Source organism: Manacus vitellinus, unplaced genomic scaffold, assembly GCF_001715985.3.
Source record: "Manacus vitellinus isolate BGI_N305 unplaced genomic scaffold, ASM171598v3 scaffold_21_pilon, whole genome shotgun sequence".
Taxonomy (NCBI): Eukaryota; Metazoa; Chordata; class Aves; order Passeriformes; family Pipridae; genus Manacus; species Manacus vitellinus.
The window spans coordinates 9,997,454-10,017,482 of record NW_021939546.1 but is presented as its reverse complement, the minus strand read 5'-3'; the positions used below and the strand labels follow the sequence as shown (position 1 = coordinate 10,017,482).

Sequence of the window (20,029 nt, the reverse complement as noted above, 5' to 3'; positions counted from 1 at the left end):
CTGGTGGTGAATGGAGTTACATCCAGTTGGCTGCTGGTCCCCAAGGGTCACTGTTGGGGATGGTTCTGTTTAATCTCTTTACTGACAATCTGGACAAAGGGATCGAGGGCACTCTCAGTCAGTTTGCAGATGACACCAATTCAGGCAGGAGTGTTGATCTGCTGGGGGCAGGAAGGCTCTGCAGAGGGATCTGGACAGGCTGGATCAATGGATTGAGGCCAACTGGATGAGGTTCAATGAGACCAAGTGCCTGATCCTACACTTGGTTCACAACAACCCCCTGTAGCTCTATGGGATGGGGGCAGAGTGGTTGGAAAGCTGCCCAGTGGGAAAGGATGAGGGGTTGCTGGTCAACAGCAGCTGAACACAAGCCAGTGTGTGCCCAGGTGGGCAAGAAGGCCAAAGGCATCCTGGCCTGTATGAGAAATAGTGTGGTCAGCAGGACCAGGGCAGCACTGTCAGCACTGTTGAGGCCACACCTCGAATCCTGTGTCCAGTTTTGGGCCCCTCATGACAAGGAAGACACTGAGGGGCTGGAGTGAGCCCAGAGAAGGGCAACAGAGCTGGTGAAGGGTCTGGAGCACAAGTGTGATGAGGAGCAGCTGAGGGAGCTGGCGGTGTTTAGCCTGGGGAAGAGGAGACTTGGGGGCGACCTTATTGCTCCCTACAACCACCTGAAAGGAGGTTGTAGCCAGGTGGGGATCAGTCTCTTCTCCCAGGTAACAAGTGACAGAACCCTCAAGTTGCACCAGGGGAGGTTCAGATTAAAAAAATCTTCGCTGAAAAGGTTGCCAAGCCCTGGAACAGACTGCCCAGGGTAGTGCTGGAGTCACCATCCCTGGAGTTATCTAAAAGCCGTGTAGGTGTGGCACTCAGGGACACAGTTTAGTGGTGGACATGTCAGTGCTGGTTTGATGGTTGGACTTCATGGTCTTAAAGGTCTTTTCCAACCTAAACAATTCCATGATTCTATGATTTCAGTCTTGATCAACATGATCCTTGATCTAATGGTATTAATTTTCATTTTTTAAAGGCAATATGTTGTAAGTTATGGGAGGTCTGACCAAATAGCCACTCAGAAGAGAATGCCAGATATTTTTTCATTTTTGAACTAACATTATCAGCTGCCGGATGTTTATACACAAATAAAATGTTAAATTAATGTAGCTTATTTACACGTGTTGATATAAGTATATATGTTAACCAAAGCACACACTGGCTTTGGATAATCAAAACACCCCTCTTAAGAAAACTATGAGTAAAAGCCTTATTTAGCAGAGCAGTTAATTTATCCTTTAAACAACTTCGCATAGTTAGAAGGAATAAAGAAGGAAAAAGCAAAGAAATATAAAAGATAAAAAGCTATTTGCTGTGATACCTCACTAGAAATGAAGATTATAAAGACCAAGAAATTTCCAGTCAGGACAAAAGGTTTTTTAAATCTTTTAAATCTTTTGTTGTGCCTGTGATTACAGGTTGAAATGATTGATTTCCCTCTATGACAGTATCTTAAATTGTGTGTCACATAGTCAAAATTTAAAGCTTGATAGGTCCACCGTACAGTTTTAAAATCATTCAGAGAAGCTCAAAATTTAATTAAGAAAAACATTAGACCAATTAAGACAAAATGGTAGCATAAAATATTAAGGTAAAACATGTATTAGTGTGACATTTGCATTTTTATGAAGTATGAATCACAAAGAAATAAAAACTGCTGCTAAATTTCGGATAAGTCCCTTTTAAAAATCTTGTTTCCATGGCAATGCTGAGAGTAAGTTTTCAGAGGATGTAAGATATGGATTTTTTATTTAAAAAAAAAAACACAACAGTTTAAATGAGAAATAGCAACATCATGGCCACTTTTCAATTTTCTAATATGCCCAAGAGGCACAGAAAATAAGTCACCAAGACATCAATGCCAGGATGAACACAGGAGGACAGACCCCTACTTATTCTACTGTTTTGCAGCATGCTTCTAAATAAACACATTTGCCAGTGCAATTCTGCTGCAAACACACTAATTGTTAACAGACAACAGTATTTTTGCAATCTGAAGGCCTAGTAGTGCCCATTCAATCAGGAAAGCTTAATGACAACACCACTCATTACAGAGACGAGCTGAAATTCCACTACAAAGGCTACCTAAGACAAAAGTAACCAAGTGATTCTTCTTTTACATTCCAGATCTAAGAAAAGTTGTTCAAGTCTCTAATGAGTAATCAGGGATTGAGGTTTCTAGGCTACAAAAATCCTGTTGTGGCAAAAAAGGCAGAAACCTAACACCCAAATCAATACTGTATTACTCTCTCCACAGGCAAGAGCTGCTGGGTCAGGAAAATCATGAAAAATTCATAGTGAAGGTGGTCAAGTCATCCATAAGATAGAGAAAATAATGCTATATCTAAAGATCCCTTGAGCAATCGAAGACATTTTATAGATTTCACCATGGATAAGTGCTGGTTTGTCTCATCCATGTACCTTAATACTGTTCCTCTCTCATTTCTAACAGTAAATGAGGATGGTCTGGTCTATATTTACTGTCTTTCTTATTTACTTTATTAATTTCTCTGTCTTTGTGCTCCACTGTTGCAATAGCCACCCACAGGAGAATTCTGAGTCACTCTTGCTGGTAGAAAACGTGGGGAACACATCTTGGAGGAGTCCTCCACCTGAATTCCTCAGCAAAGGTGAGCATAATTCAGGCTAAGAGGAAAAGTCAGAAATGTCCTGCTCCTTTCTGTGACATCACTTCTCCAAAAGGGCATAAGCAACAGGATTTCCTCTTTTACCCAGTCAAAACGCTCAAGAACAAAAAAGACAGATACAATTATATTTCATATAATAGAAGGGAGTGTTTAAACAACCACATGTGGAAAAGATTTGTGCATGATTAATAACTGGGTTTGCACATCTTCATTCTTCCTCCAGCATCAAATTCATATCCAACAAAGCAACAGTAAAAAAAAGGAAAATGGCGAAGGTCCAACTGTACAGTATATAATAAAGTAAGTAATAAAAAGGAACTCTAACAATAGCAAGAAATGATAGAAATCTAACTGCCAGATAAAAGACACAGTGCTTTCTAAAGCTCCATAAACATTTCTGAAAATTGGGAAAAGGTACATTCCTCCACAATGTACAAAAATCCAAAGCTTTCCCGCAGGATGAGCTGCACAGTTATCCCACACCTGTACAATGTTCAAACATCCTGTGATTCAAGACACAAGACACTTTGTGGAAAATGGATATAGTCATGATTAAATCTGTTATGCCAAAATAAGATAAGCAATGCTAGAAAGATGGTGCATCTCTCTGCCACAGAGGAAAGAGAATCAAATTAAGGATTGAAAACTGCTGGTGCACTTTGTCAATTGTCTGCAGGCTGCGGTGCTGCCTCCTGTTCTGGAACAGCAACCCCTACCCAGTGAGCTATTGAAGAAATGTTAGAGTTTTTTATTGTGTTTAAAAACTATTATTCACCCATGAATGTAATTGTCCAAGTATATTGCCTCTCCAGATACACATTAGACTCAATCATATCCCAGTTCTTGGAATAATCTAGAAAAGCATTAATACAAAGGCAAGACACATTCTCTCTTAGACTTGAATGTGCTGGACATTCACCTAGGACATATATGAACATCCCTGACCTTATCATATAATACAAATCAAAAACTTGGAGAGCAATTCCATCAATCAGCTGCATTTCAGGTTTTTCTTTTGGTTTCTTTTTATGTATGTAAATTAGAGAAGAATATTGGGAGCTTAAAAGCAGAAAAAAAATCAATTTGGACAGTAGTGGCCGACTTAGCTCTGAAGTTTTATACAATCTTATTTGAAAGCACATGAGAGAATGTATAGAGATTGGTGCCAAGGAATATAAGGCCAATTTTTCAAGGTGCTACTACTACTGAAATGTCACTGAAGTCAATGGAAACTCGGGTTATTTTGCACTTCTTAGAAAATGCTTGAAAAAAATGAGACCATAACAGGGACCTTGTGAAATCACTTGTGGCACCTGTATTCCTCCAGCAAAGTATAAATCAGTGCAGAAAGCAGAGGTTATTTTGAAGTAGAGGGGTGAAATCAGCTGCAAGGAAAAAAGAAGTTATTATTGGCATGATCAGACATTCATGATATCTGACAGTACCACAGAAGATAATACACGTTAATATGTATTACCAATATATTGCTGCATGAAAAAGTGTTCAACCAAATTTAATCATGATTGCATTTGAACAATAGGTCAGAATATTTAAGCATTTTTTTTTGAAAATTATGTTGAGCAATGTACAAGTATATTAGGGGTTTACCAAAAGCGTTTCCCAAATTTAACATGTTATGATTCAGCAAGTTCAGAAAACAACACTTTTCTAAAGACTGACACAAAGTGTCAAGAATGACAACATTTCTGGGGTTGCCAGTATGTCACTATACATGGATGAATCTTTTTACCTGAGTGAATATAGAAAAATGTTGCCTTGGACAGATGAGAGCATTGATAATTTGTATCTTTTGGAGGTTCTCATACCCATTTTTCACAGTGCCCCCCACTGTCACCAGCTGAACTCTGCTGATTCCAGAGCAAACTGGCTTGTGCCAAGGGAACTTTGTTGTGCCTGTTCTGACAACCTCATCTAGAAGTTTCCATTTACATGGCCCAGGTTACAAGTTCTCTGCTTAACACACTTGCAAAAGTAGCACAAAAGATTGCCACTTGCCTTATTTTAACTCATGGATGCTCATAATTTCTTAGCCCTAACACGGTTATTTGCATGGCAGACAGTTTTTTTTCTTTTTTCATTTCTCCCCACAGAAGTTCTCAGAAAGACATTCTTCTAATACCATACAGATACAAAAAATATAACAGTTTCATTAGAAAAGAATGAACGGTTTGGAAAAGGAATACACAAATTTAAACAAGCAAAATCAGTGTGCCTTATACAAAGATAAGGAGAGTCCCTAGGAGAATATGTTAAAAACTTTGCATCTGTTCTTGTTAATTATACACTTCATCTTCAAAAACAGGCAAAAATGCAAAATATTTTTCATTCATTTTCCCCACATATAGCACATCTATTAATAAAATAATCATTGGGTTTAGTAGAACACATTTTACAGCCTGATAAGCATTGCATTACACAGGAAAGCAAAATGGCTGTATCGTTTACTGTGCTCCTCTCATTTAATATAATATCTGTAGCAGTCTGATGTTCTCACAATATTCTAACTTTACATTACTACAAAACACAATTTTATAAATTGTAAAGGTCTGTATGCACAGGAATGCATTTTAATACAGAAAACTTGACACTATCACTGCACTTCTCTTCAAAAATATTCTTTTCTTTCTTTGACATTTTTTTGGCTTACACAACAGGGTGCCAAACATTTGTGACAGCTTACAATAGAAAAACAATATTGCTTTTAGTTAACAATGTTAGCTATGAATATATATTGACAGCATTTTCACTGCAGATTTGCTGCCAACATAATACAAAGCAAATAGCATTCAATATGTTGGAACACTCAGGGGAATTAAAGAGTTTCAAAAACAAATTTATAGCATTAGGTGCTGAATGCTAAATCTAATGAAAATGCAAATTTAGGAGTATCTCCTGCACATACTTCATGCAAAGGAATACAGTTTGGCAAAGTGATAAAATTAAGATTGTTTAAGTCAGGAGAAAATTATGTTAAAATGCCTCTGCTTGTTTGGCTTTTATAAAGCCAGTTTTACCACAAAGATTAATATTTTTCCCAAATTCTTTCTGCTTCTCTTCCTTGAAGTACATCAGAAAGAGATCATAAAAAAACCTCTCAATTCCAAGTGCTCCCAAACGTTTTGAGAAAATACAAATACATAGTTGCATAATGTTAATATTTGTAACTTTACTACTGATCATATACAAACCCAAGCATCACTGTTCCCTTGAAACAACAGCAGCTGAGCCTGTATGTTTATTATTATCTACAAAATAAGCAAAGCAGTGGATAGAAATTATGATTTAAATTTAAATGTACTGCAACATTGTAGCGTCATCTCCTATATATTAAAATGTACTTGTTAAACCAAACATTCATTGAGTGTACTTTATAACTGACATGACACTAATAGTTTTGAAACCATTTACAAAGTAAATTAAAGTAGGTTAACAATACCACACTGCCAAGAAAGCAAAACTTGATCAGATTTTGTAGCTGTTGAATATAATTTTTTATGAATTTTGAGATGAACTTGATATTTATCACCCCTCAACTGTAACAAGTAGTTCAGCACTTATATCTAACAGTGCTTGCAAGACATAAAAATATGTAGGTTTTAGAATAACTTGGTTAGATAGCTATAAAATTATATTGTGAAAACAAACTCTTCATAGGTTACACTCTGGTCTTACTGAAGGTATTTTGTACCTCCTAAATAACAAAGAAAATAAAGAAAAAAAAAGAAAAAATATTTGTGGAACAATATTTGGTTTTAACCACTGAAGTGTAAAGTTATTATAATCCATAATTATCAAACTCACTATAACGTGCAACAATTTATGAATTTCAGGTTTATTAGAGAGCTGAATGAAACGTATTTTAGGACTAAACTTGGCCATCACACACAGTCTTCCATGAGACTCAAACTGCTTCCATTACAAAACAGTCTACGCTGCAAAATTATCCCGTCCTTCCTACTCTGGTGAGAGAGCCACAACTCCACATTTAGATCCGCAAGGGAAAACCAGGAGATGCAAAGCTGCACTTTTTGCTAAGCTCTGAATTTGAAAACACACTTCCTAGCACATCCAGCACAATATGGAGCAGTATTCCATAAGCATCAAGGGAGCTGGGGTTGTAGAAGCTGAGACTCTTAGGCTGGTGGAGATGGAGTAAACACAGTTAATTTGTTAACATCTACTGTCTCTTTTCACCCACTGTCAAGGAAATCATATTTTACATTTTTTTCAGTTTGTGCTTGGAAAGGATTTCCTACTAACCTACACTAAATCTCACTGAAGGGTGACAACAGAAATCAATATGTGTCTCTGAAGAATAATCTAGCCAAACATTTACATTTAGAATATTCATTTGTATCTATGCATGAGAAATTCCTGGGAAAAAAAAAAAAAAAGGAAAAAAATAGTTCTCTTCCTGCATACATACCATCTCTTTTTATAGGCTGATTTTTATAATGAACTGGTTTTAAATCAACAAAATAAATATATATTACTCCATGTAAAATAACAACTGACCTAGGGAGGTAGCTCTGTTAACCTTGGCTTCAAAGAAATTTGTTTGGTCCTTCTGCAGCCATAGGGAAGAGACAACCCACAAGGAGCAGCTATTGTAGTTTCATCCTGGCTATTCCAAACCCATGGAATTGCCATTCCACATGCCTGCCAGGAAGGATATTCAGTTTAATCTGGCTATTGAGGCAGTTCTAAATCTAACACTGGAGGTACTCAGCATCACTGTCGAATTTGCAGGGGCAAGCATGCCCTACCACAAAACCCAAAACACTCTGTAGTGCTCTGATTGTGGGAGATTGTGGGATTAGTTTTGCCCACAGAGTTCACAGGAGATCAGAATATGAACACACAAAAAGATGCAGTGCAAGCAGCATTTTACTTCCCTGCATCACCCCTGAGCGTGACATGGTCTTGCATTAAACTATGTAAAGGCAAAGGAAAATCTGCCTGAAGAATCTGCACATTGGTGTAATATATTACTTTTATTAAAATTTTAACCAATGTATTCTCTGAAGCTTCATGTGAAATTTCAGAGGGTAATACGAGGACAACGAACACAAGACCCTTCAAAAATTATGCTACACAACAAGAAAATTAAATAAGTGTTCCCTAAAGAGTCATCAGTTCGAGACAAGAAAGATACAGTCGGATCTGCCATTCCAATAAGTCTGTTACAAGGTTCCAGGTTAAGTCTCTGAACTCATGGACTCAGATGTTCAGTTGGAGGATACGTGTATTAAATGGGCAAAAATTTGGATAAGAATGTTCCTCTCCAAGTTGAAAATTATAATAAGGAAATGGTTGTCCAATTTGTTGTCACTTACCTTGGAAAATTATTAGGGGAAAAAGGAAACTGCTAAACAGAAGCGACAACCCTGCTCAGCGACTGGCTCAGAGGAAACAAATGTTTGGGGCAGATTATTTACATTGCTTATACAAAGCCACTTAAAGCTTCAGAAAGATTATCCTTTCAATGACAATGCAAACCCTATTCAACAACAGGCACTAGATTTAGCAGAAATACAGGCAGTTGTTTTAAATCTATACTGAACACATTCTGCTGTATATACATCCTCCAGTAAAAATAGTAATAAAAAACTCATTTCTACTTGAAAAACCTGCCGAGTTTTAGCTCCTACATAACAGAATGCATATTTAGACTAGCACGTTATTCAGTAAAAGATGTCCAAACAAGATGATTTGATGTTGGAACAGTCATCTGCGAACAACCAGAGCAATGTAAGGTAAAATAATTGTCAAGTCAATCTCTAGCTTACACTTTATTGCAGAAATAAATTGAACTCTGCTCTAGCTTTTTGACACGTAATTCTGATACTAATGGGTTCAAATCCATTTCTCTTTGCTCTCCTTCCTAACAGGAAGCTTTATGTAACACTGTGTCAGAAATCCACCAGTTACTGGCTAATGTTTCCCTTAAATAAAAAGTCTCTGCCTGTAATAGTATTAACAGCTGCCATCAGTTTACAGTAATGAGCCACAGTTCATCATGGCAGTGCTGCTATGAAAATTAGAAGCTTCTCAATTCACAAGAAAAAATTATCCAAACCGTGGTGTAAGAGCAGATATTGCCTAGCCAAGGATTGCAGGTCAGATCCTAAACTGGTGTAACTGCACTCAATCATTGCAATTGTGCCATCTATTATTCTGTGTTATGCATAAAAAAAACACAACAGGTCTATTTTGAGAGTCAATATATAAATCCAGGGTTATTTTTCTTAATTGCTCAAAGCAAAAAATTGCACAGTCGTTTTTACAGAGTATTTCACAGCCTCTTCACTAGATAAATTAAAATATATTTTGCTGGATGAAACATAACAATTTAAGTATATATAATGTAATATCTTGTGTAACTTATACAGGTTTCCAGTTTCAATTAACAGTAAAACTAAAAACCAAAACCAAAACCAAAAGATAAGTAGCTACAAATCATGGCATTTTAATTTTATCTGCTCCCTTAAAAAATTGAAAATGCATATCTTAATGCTTGATAGCTCCATAATTCTACAAACTAAGCATATACTTATAAACAGTATTGCAATGGAACAAAATATTTAATTGACATCAGGATGGGATTTTTTCTGCTGCATTTAACATTGTAGGAACTTCGCTTCCTATGAAATCAATGGGAGATATAGATTATTCTGAATTAAAAAGATTTAAAAAATCTAAAAGCAGGAAAGTTTAAAACATTTCATTTTCACTTCTTGAATATAATCTTTTTTCTTTTACATTAGTTCTATGCTTCCACATTCTGACGCAAAAACTTTTCAGTAATAAAAGGAGAATGAAACCAAATTTGCATGGAAGACAATTAACTCTGGAACTAAAAAAGGGAGTATTTAATCAGAAATCAAGAAGTTCTTAAATTGAAAAAAAAAATAAGCCTGTCACATCACTGACATGGAGATCATCATGGTGCTGATTTTGTTTATGGCATCTATAATGTATTTTTGACATTTTGAGTGACAGATGCCACCATAATAGGAAATTAAACACACCTGGCCATTAGTTGCCTGTAAGCAAAAGTGTTATATCTGAAACATACAGTATGTGTGCAATAATTACTGAACACTGACATCTAAAATGTTCTTAGAGGCACCTGGAACAGCAAAAGTCTATGAATTTAACACTGTCTTGCCAAGAGCAAATATTTCAGCAGGAAAGAGGTTCTTTCTCTAATGCTGAATGTTGCCTGTGTTTACTGAGCTATCTGCACTCATTACTTTTTAAAGGATGATACATGTCATGACAGCTTTGGATAATTTCATGGAGATGCACATTATATTGCACTTACCAAAGTTTCACATGCACCCTCAATCTATTCCAAGCACAACTGAATTATTGATCCAAAATAAAATTATATGTACTTGAAAGGATTCCAACTTGGAAGAACCATCATTTATAAATCTAATTTTATACATGACCAATATAGGCACAAGTTTCCAAAATGGTAAAATTATTTTTCTTCAAAACTGCAGTATGTTCAATCGATTTTTCTTTTTTTAAATGTTGAGATGCACATGCAATCTATTCTAAATGTCATCACTTTGTTTCTTATTTAATTATCATTTCATATGGCTCCCTCAGTAAGTAAATAATTACTTCAACTGCAGTCTAACCCTTTGCACTTTTGACTTACAAAAAAATTGTATCACTTTGCAGCACAGAGATCAGTGAAACTACTTTTAAAAAGTACAAAGGCTGCTTTGAAACAATCAATTTTGGTTTATAATACACACTTCAGGTAATCCAAGCCCTTCTCTTAAAAAAAAGTAATAGATCCATATTACCATGTGCTATGGTACCAAAATTTGCACCATGAACCTGGCTCCACCATTCTTCCTCCCATTTTTTTCCAAGTGGGAGGGCATGTGCTATACAAAGAAATTATCTGCTTTCCCTGTAGTAACACTGTTACTTAAAAGATCCTGTCCAAATGCACTCACCTTGGTGCTTTCAAGGCAGACAGATACATATGTATGCACATATGTGTATATAAAATATACATATACACTCAATTATAGCTTTAAGGAGCTTGGCCAGTGCAGTATATGCAGTGCAACACTGTGGTGCACATCAAACTAAACAAAAACCAATCAGAAAGTTCAGACTTCTGCTGCCTCGAGATTCTGCAGGGAATCCCAAAGGATACAAACACATAACTCTTATTTTGCTCAACTCTTGTCATATTTGCTAGTAAACACCAGGGGATTTCCAGTGAAACCATTCTCTAATTCAGATTAAATTTATTTACCTGCCTAAAAAACTGATTTTTCCTGAGGAAAATGTTTCAGGAGAGCTTTGCTTCCTTTTTAATCTTTCTTAGGAAAAAAATCATAACTTCAACACTTCCTCAGTATATGCCTTTCTCCAAGGGAAAATAAACCATGATATGATATGATATGATAATGACTGACAAACCCAGCAGTCTTAGATGAATGTCAAAGTTTAAATCTTGAACAAATTCACCCACAAGAACTGAAATCCACTATTTGGTAGCTAAGAAAAAAGGAAAAACTTCACTCACATGTGAAACAAATAAAAATTTGATACTGCTCTAACTAAATCAATACTAAAACTACAGAAAGCAGTGAATTAAAAGTTATAGCAGTGATGTTACTTACAGTTTCATCTTAAAGTCAAAATGGCAATGTGAGCTGGAAATATGGTTTACCAATACCCATTTAACCCCTTAAAATTAGATTATTTTCAAGAAAAGTATCAGAAGCAAGGAAACAAAATAAATTTATGCAACAAAACAAAACTGGCCCATGGAAAAGATTGGGTTTTGTCTACCTGTGTAAAGGGTGAATAAAATACCAAAATAAAATACAGGAAAAGTTAGGAGCAACTTTCTAGCATGCTAAAAATTAACATAAGAAGGGTACATAAAGATGGGCAACAGCTTCCTAAACAGGCAAATTCAAATAATCTAGCCATTCTCCTTGCAAATTATTATAAAGAGCTACTTAGAGAGATTACAGGAGCTGACCAGAAGAGGATTAATAAATTATTAAAAAATGAGTAACATATGCCTAATTTAGTAAGAATGTATCTGTAGTGTGTATGTGAAACACACTACAGAAAATACATGTTTAAGATTGGTTAGGAAACGTTGCACAAAAATGCTTTATTTATTCACTTCAAATTTATTCACTTCAAAATTTCAGAACTATACTCATTCATAAAAATATATGCACTTTTCCACATGCATTTTCCAAAGCCAAGTAAGTGCAATGTAGCCTTTAACATACAGTAAAAAATACCTGCCTTCTAAAATGAGAAGCTGGAACAACTATAAGATGTTATCAAGCATCTTGATACCAGTAACTTACATCCCCAAATGACAGCAGAGCAAAGAATGTCTGCTTAAGAAAAAGAAAGTAAAAAGGTAGCCTATTTCCAGCTTTAGACTGCTTTTGATGTCATCTTCACTCCATCTAACTTCAGATGCAGCTTCTGAACAAATTAACTGCACTGACCAAGTTCTTGGGTCAGAAAAAAAGATTAAGCACCTCACATCAAGGTGAGGTATTTTTTTTGCCTTTCTTTTCCCCCCCCTGCTTCTCCAAAATGTATCAGTATAATAAGAGACATTGTCTTTCCCTGTACACATACAATTCACACCTTTAAACAATCACAGCTGTAACACCACAGAGAAGCAGTTGTCTGCTAAGGATCATTGAGCTGTTTTAGGACAGTAATAAGAGGCCTGAACATACTATAAAATCCAGTGTCGATGTTAATATTTCCTGAAAACCTAATCAACTAAAGACAACAGAGATCTTACAGCCTTTTACATTTTACAAAACAGTGTAGGACAAAAAAGAGAGAACTCTACGATGACAGCTCCACAAGTTCACAATAATATCCAGCTGTGACATTCTCTGTCTTACCTTGGCATCCCGTTTAAATTTCTGAAGAAATTTTTCCTTTTTCCTGATCCATATATATACATAACAGAAGATCTCCCAAAAAATCATGAGTTAAAATTCTAGTTTCAGTCCAAATGCAACTGAAGTAACAGAGAGAATGCCTTTGAAGTAAATAACGTTTGGTTCTTTGATTTTAACCTCAGTCTGGATTGATTTATTAACTGTAAGTAATGATCAAGTGGTATCTCCCAAATATCCATTCTTCTCCTCTCTCCTTCTTGGTATATTTTGTCAGTACCTTCTTGATGAAGAACTCCAAATGTGTTTATCAACACTTACAGAACAAAATTTGGCACTATTAGGAAACCCCTTCTGTTGGAAATTCTTTTTTTAATCTCAGTGAAAATACCATTTCTCAACATGATTCATCAGACAGCAGAGCTGTTCAGGGTACATACACACACAGAATATTTCATGAGGCCTAGACGTGCATTACTTATTGGTATAATATGGCTGTTGTTTGTGAAACTAAAATCCTCACAGATATTTTTAATCCTTTCATCAGTTTGTTCTATTTAACTCTTATCTCTTCTCAGATTGCTCAAAACTATATTTTTTAGGACAGAGATCATCTTTTTCTGGCGTGGTTACAGTATCTGGAGCAGTGAGTGTCAACTACTTGAGAAGAATTTCTGGCTATGGCCCTCAAGAGCAATAATCATTCTTTTCACCTGTAAAATCCTCCAGTATCAGCATAGCAGCATATTTTTATAATTTCTCACACATACACACATCTCTCTTTTTTTCACAAGAAGCTCAAATGAATCACTGTGGCTACTAATAGAATTAAAGCCATTCCAGCTCCGAGGTAATCTCGCACCTGAAGCACGGCCTGTTTAAAATACGCAATTTGGAGATGAAAGTTTTTCATCCAATTTCCCGTTCCACGGAGAAGACATTTAGCCAACTCATCGATGGTGTTGTAAGGGCCATGGTTGAAGTGAATAGGGAACAAACCCTGCCCAATACAGAGCATTATCCAGAAATAGGCAGCAGCCTGTGACACGTATATAATTAGAGAAATTGGAGGCTTTGCCCAAGAGACCATGTGTTCCACAGCAAATCCTCTTTCCTTCACTCTCCCTTTGGATATGTGTAAATCATAAAAGAGTATGTGTTTTCCTTGCATATAACATAGTAGTTTCTTTTTTTTTCCCCCAATATTGGTGTTGAATGAATTCACAGAACAAAGAACAAAACAATCTAGAGCTCAAACCTTTTCAGACCAACTGACTTGCAAGTCAGAAAATGTATAAGGAGACCAAAAGACCAGCTTTTACATCTCACAGGTATCTTATATGATAGTTCTTTTCCCCCATAAATACAAGACATTAGATATTTCTTTTGAATTTTTTTTTAATTCCTTGCTAAAAAAAAAAAGTTGATGACACAAAACGTCTGATGTAGAAGTCCAAGTCACAAGGAAGAAAAAATTAACTCACCAACTTCCAAGTAAAAAAAAATTCTATTGGTTCTACTCTAACACAGGGAAGTGAACATCAAATAAACCAAGTTTATAATAAAATTACAAACATAATGCTGAAAATATTAGGGCTGTCACTGAAATGCTACAGAACTTAGCTCGATTACCTGCCCTTGTTGCTGAAGCACAGCAGTAACCTCAGACACACGTACCAGGAGCACGGAAGCAATCATTCTGAAAAAGACTTCTGGATGATAGGGAAAAACAAATTAGGCCTGGGTTTCCATAGTGATACAGCAACAAAAGGCTGCTGCAATTTCCAGCTGTCTATACTGAGACAGTAACAGAGCAAAGGGCCCACAGTCCCTTCTCTGAAAGTTGGGATTAGCGTACTTGGAATTGTCCATTACACTTTAGTTCCACGCTATAAAGAAAATATTGAAGGAAACTGGAAGAGGTAGAACAATAATAAAAACAAGAAGTTCTGCAAGAAGCAAAATTACTCAATGCTATGGATTTGGATTTCATGGTTGGATTCTCTGGTATCTTAAAAATGCAAATTCCAATGAGTACTTTCTCCTATTCATCTCCTCTGTGGATTCTCTGATGTTTAATAAGAAATGATCTCATACTACAGCCTGGCTGCCAGTGGGAACACTAATGGCTCTCTTGCCCATCTGGCAGCCTGTTTTCCCAAAACTTACAGGAATTCCTGTCCAGTGGTGCTGAAACTGGCCAAGAGTTAAGAAGCTATTGAGGGAGAAAAGAGAGGAGAGAGATCAGCAGCCAAACAAAAAGCCAGGCTAGCAAGCAGACAGTGTGATCATATAAGCTTTGCTTCCTTGGGAAACTAGGCTAATTACCAAAGGGCTTGAAAGATTCACTTATGATGAAAGTCCAAAGGCCCCAAAGCGGAAAAATACTTAAAAGGTAAAGTGGTCTATTGGATATAGGGCTGAAAGAACCAAACATGATAGCTAGGTTGAGACACAAATGATGAGGAATGTTATAATTTACAGAAATATAAATGTTAGCCAAGGATGATGAGGATTTATTTGTACCAAGAGGAGTTATTACTAAGCAGAATTGCAACTGGGAACTGTGGGATTAAATAAAGGAAAGCTTTAGGCTAAAAATCAAGCAACACTGTAAGTGAGAGGAGTCTATGAAGCAGTTTTGAGCCGTAGGAAATGGAGGCTCCATGCCTTAAGAAAATTAAAACCGGAATGTAAAAAACCTTTTCTCTACAGAATGTTAGTGCATGGACAGTAAGATTGGTAGGAATGTCTAATAGGTCTTTGTTTTCATTTATCACTAGATTAATAACACAAAATGCTGCACTAATAGATAATATATAAAACAAATAAAAGCAGCTACTCTTTGTGAGTTCTCATCCAAATGGCTGAAACCAGACCTAGTATATATAACTGTATAAATGTGCCTTCCTCACACACTACCTATATGATAAATCAAAAATAAATACAATATTATCCAGGTAATGATTTACAGACAAGTACTAAAATATCTACTTTTACACATACTGTAATCAAAGTTACTCGTGTATCAGTGCAACATTTTTAAGCAATACTGAATAGCTTGAGTTTCCATGTTACTGTTTTCTAGTAAAACATAAAATAAAATAATCAACATGCAGAAAACAGATTATGCAGTATGTTTGATGTAGCAACTTCTAACTTTCATTTAATATAGCTGAGCTGTAATGACTAATACTGCCCATGGCCTCTAGTACAAAGGCCTAAAAAGGGTTCCAGACTAGATTACGGCCATGCAGGTCTCATTTTAACGGAAATTGGAGAGATGGAAAAAAGATTATAGGAACACACATTATAAAAACAGACCTCACAAGTCAAACTTAATAGTGGAACCATTCTCTTTCATGTAGACAACCATGAAAACAAATATCCTGTAAGCCCTAGATATATATTGTATCTTTCTACCCGATCTCTTTGCCTCCTTGAGACAGATTCCCATTCATCTCATGACTATATAATTTGATCACAGTTGAGTAAGGCACAGCAGGGGAAAGGGTCTGTCTGATAAAGTATCAGGCTCCAGGAAGATAGATAAACAATTTCATGATTTCTAGTTGTAACAGGAATGGTACAGTGGTGGATATGAAGATATTAGTCTCGTAGGAATACAAATATCAACCTTCTGCAGTTTTTTTTCTCTTACTAAATATGTTTTGTTTCCATTAAGTAAAAATGACAGATTGATTCTGATAAACTAAAATAAAATGCAAGGTGCATGCAAAAAGTGGAATTAAATGCTTTCTGGTTTTTCAATGGGAAAGTTTGCATAAAACTTTTACAAGTTTGTAAGAGAAAAATTAGAGCAAGGAAGTTTCTTCCTCAGGGGGCATTTTTACAGCAAAGAAACATTGTTTAAAAGTAAAACAGTTGCCTATCAAATTGAGTTGACTCAGATTTAAACCTCCTCTTTCACAAGGGACACATTGGCAAGCAACTCCTCTGCTACAAGTCACTAGAGAAATGCCTGTTTGCAAAGCTGCCTCATTGTTCTACGTGTATTAAATGAAGGCTGGAGTGACAATGTTTGAACAGCAATGATGGACTTCTTTTCCATATATTAACACACATATTTTGTTGGAATATAAAACCACAAATATATAGCAGCCATTATTAATACAAGTTGTGGTAGCTGGCAAACATTACAATGTCTTTGCAATTACCTGCTGTTCTGGATAGCTGAGAAGCATGGTCATGCCCAGTCATGCTGACACCTGCTTTTATTTATAAAAATTCAAGGAACAAAAAGACATTTTACAGCAGTTTTTAGTTACAGACCCTAGATGTTATCTTTTTTGTTTAAGAAAATATATTCTGGAGCAAGCAATTTTTAAAGCTATCATACCATCTAATTTAGCAGCACTTACCTGTGATTCTTTCACATTTTCAACAGTGAAGTTGAACCAGACTCGAAAGCGTGGGTTACAGGTATCTGGTCTGATGAACAGGTCATACTCAAACTCTGTGACATGATCCACCCGTCCAAGGTTCCCTACCAGGAACATATGAAAAAGAATGCATTTTAATGAATCAACTCCCCAGGAACCACACTGAGAAAAGTTTTAAAAATTTCTACCTCTGTTGGATAAAATATACAAGTATAATAAGCCTTACAACAGTTCATAACTACTTTTAAAAGGCTTAATCATAGTCAAAAAATAAAACATATATCAAAAAGAAGACAACATGCATTTTTATTATTCAATTCAATTGACCTTTTGCCTCCTCTTATCTGAGTATTCCAATTATGTGCCTTAAGATCCTTTTAATTGTTTCTTTTTTCCATTTTTCTGCTGATGTCTCTGCACATCTTTTAGCCCCCACCTCTATGGATTTCTTTCTTTCCAATTGCTGCTCATGTTCAAGCCCCTCCAAGACTAAAAAGTCCCCACATTTCCCCCTGGTTCCTCTGGCCCACAGATGGGCCAGCATTCCTCTCCTTTTTGATTCAAAAACTATCTCAATACTTTTCCTGAACTAACACCTCTTTCCAAAGAAATAAAGAGGTTTTGCCTCAGCTTGTTCCTAGTGAATTTCATGGAATAATATTTTTAAATGTAGTCAGAGAGACATTGTCCCCTATGGCATTATCCAGCAGGCAACCACCCTGGCTATAGAAATAAAGTTCAGCACTGGGAAAACCCACTAAGTGCTTTTAAATTGCTAAAATGGCATTTTTCCTTTGAAGTGTGCCAAGATTTTTAGAGACAGGGTTTAAACTGTCCAATTCATTTATACACTACAAAAATAAGACTTTACATTTTCCTGATTCAATCCAAAACTCACCTCACCAGGTCTTGTAAGACAGGGCCATACTCTAGCTCACATGCTAAATTACATTTATTTTAAAAATAAATTAAAAATAGCACTGAAACATGGGTTACAAATATATTTTTGGGGTTAGATATATATTTTTGGGTTGGAAATATATTGTCGCATTCAAATAAGTATTTATAAAGCTATTTAGCTAAACAATTCCCTTCTCAGCAAGTCCCATGGCAGTCAATAGGACTGTTCTCTGCTAACACACTGCTCAGTACCAGCACAAGCAGCAAAATTTGGCTGATCTGCTGTTCTGGACTGGAAAAGAAGCAGGGAAAAACTCTCTTCATCAATATATTTCCAGGATTTCTTCCTTATCCTAAATTGTTTCTAGCTCTACTAATGGAACATTTTTAATCTTCCCTATTTTTAATGTTATCCTCTACTTTCCTACCCACATCCCTCTTTTCAGAAGAAAATTCTCTCCACTGCTTCCCTCTGCAGAGACCCACTCCACGCTCACAATCTGTTCCTGAGCGCTCGCCTCAAGGAGACACTTGGCATTGGAAATATTTGAAAAAACAGCTCTATTGTACAGCCAGAATTCCTCTGCCAAATACCAATAATGTCACCTGCCACCCCGGGTGTCGGCAGTGGGGCTGCAGGCTGAGCTCCCTGAGCCCATTCCAGCCTGTTCCCGATGGTCCCAGCCGGCTCCACAATGGCTGCACTCCACAGCACGGCCCGGCCCCTCAGCCAAGGTGGAGGCACCTTGTGAAAATGTGTTTTAAAAAGGGCAAAACCCACCCAGAAGGGTGAGGGAGGCTGAGGAGAACAGGGGCTTGAGGAGGAGGAGGAGGAGTGGGGTGCTCTGGGTGCCAGGGTAGAGACTCTCCTGCGTCCTGTGGGGAGAGGCTGGAGCAGGTGGATGTCTCCTGAAGGAGCAGCGGCCCACAGAGGAGCCAGGCTGTGGGCTGCCAGGCCCTGTGGGCTGTGGGAAGGGCGGGCCCAGGCTGGAGCAGGGGAGCTGCGTGAGGAGGGAGCGGCGGCACAGCACCGACCGCAGCCCCCATCCCCTCGCTCTGCTCCTTGTGAGTGGGGTGAAGTTGATCCTGGGAACAGGGGAGGATGGGGAGGAAGGCATTGTTCTAGTTTTTCTTTGTTTCTTACTATCCAAACCTGTTTTAACGGGCAATAAATTAGTTTCCCCCAGTGCAGCCTGTTTTGCCTGTGAAGGCCATTGGTCAGGGATCTTCCTGTCTGTATTCGACCCAAGAGCTTTTTCACCTTATTTTCTCACCCCTGTCCTGTTGAGAAGTGTGGGTGAGAGTGCTGGATCAGCATCAAGCAGTTGGCCAAGGCCAACCCACCATATCTCCTGGCTTTAGGTGAAGTCCTTGACACAACTCAGTGCACTTTCTGCCACAGGGGTCAAACCTATCACTTACTGACAACAAAAGAACTCAAATCTTAACATAAACTACAATTTCCTACAGATTATTATCCAAAGCAAATAAGAATAGCAAAACCAAGCTATTGTATTGTAATACCTTTAAATAAAGGACTCTGTTTTTCTGTATTTTTCATTAAATGTCATGCATAAATGACACAGTTGGGATAATAATATTCTTTGGATATTTTAAGTGGTCCAAGTTGTTAATCCAAAAAGGTTGGATTCCAGTTGCCTCACAGGTCACAGTTTAAGCTCCCTCTGGACAAAGCTTGGTGTGTGGATGCCCAGAGTTACTGCAGCTGTGCATCCTGTTGGATCCTCCAAGGTTAGAGCAGCAGGCTGGCTGGACACAGACTGTGGCCCAGGTCCATGTATACTATGTACACATGACTCCCAGTGATCCCAGCAATTCCAGATACAGATAAAGTTATCTGCAGCACAGACCAGAGGTGCAAATTTTGATTGAATTACTTGCAAAGAAAGACACAGAAGCAATTAAATTCATATTTTAAGTTCAAAGACCATTAAAACCTTGTACTGCAAGGCATAGGAAACTAAAAGATTATTAAGTGAACAATTAAAACAGAGCAAAAGGAGACCTTGATTTTGACCTATTGCACATTTCAGTTTCTTTTTCAACACCAAAC

At 37.0% G+C, this 20,029-nt stretch overlaps 1 protein-coding gene across 1 annotated transcript in view; it reads right to left on the bottom strand.

Moving 5' to 3' along the window:
- Positions 1-20,029, bottom strand: part of AGBL4 (ATP/GTP binding protein like 4) — an 895,196-nt gene that overhangs the window by 848,837 nt on the left and 26,330 nt on the right. Inside the window, exon 3 of the mRNA XM_018072022.2 lies at positions 17,035-17,159. Within this exon, the coding sequence (XP_017927511.1) occupies positions 17,035-17,159 (125 nt within the window). The remainder of the gene's footprint in view (positions 1-17,034; positions 17,160-20,029) is intronic.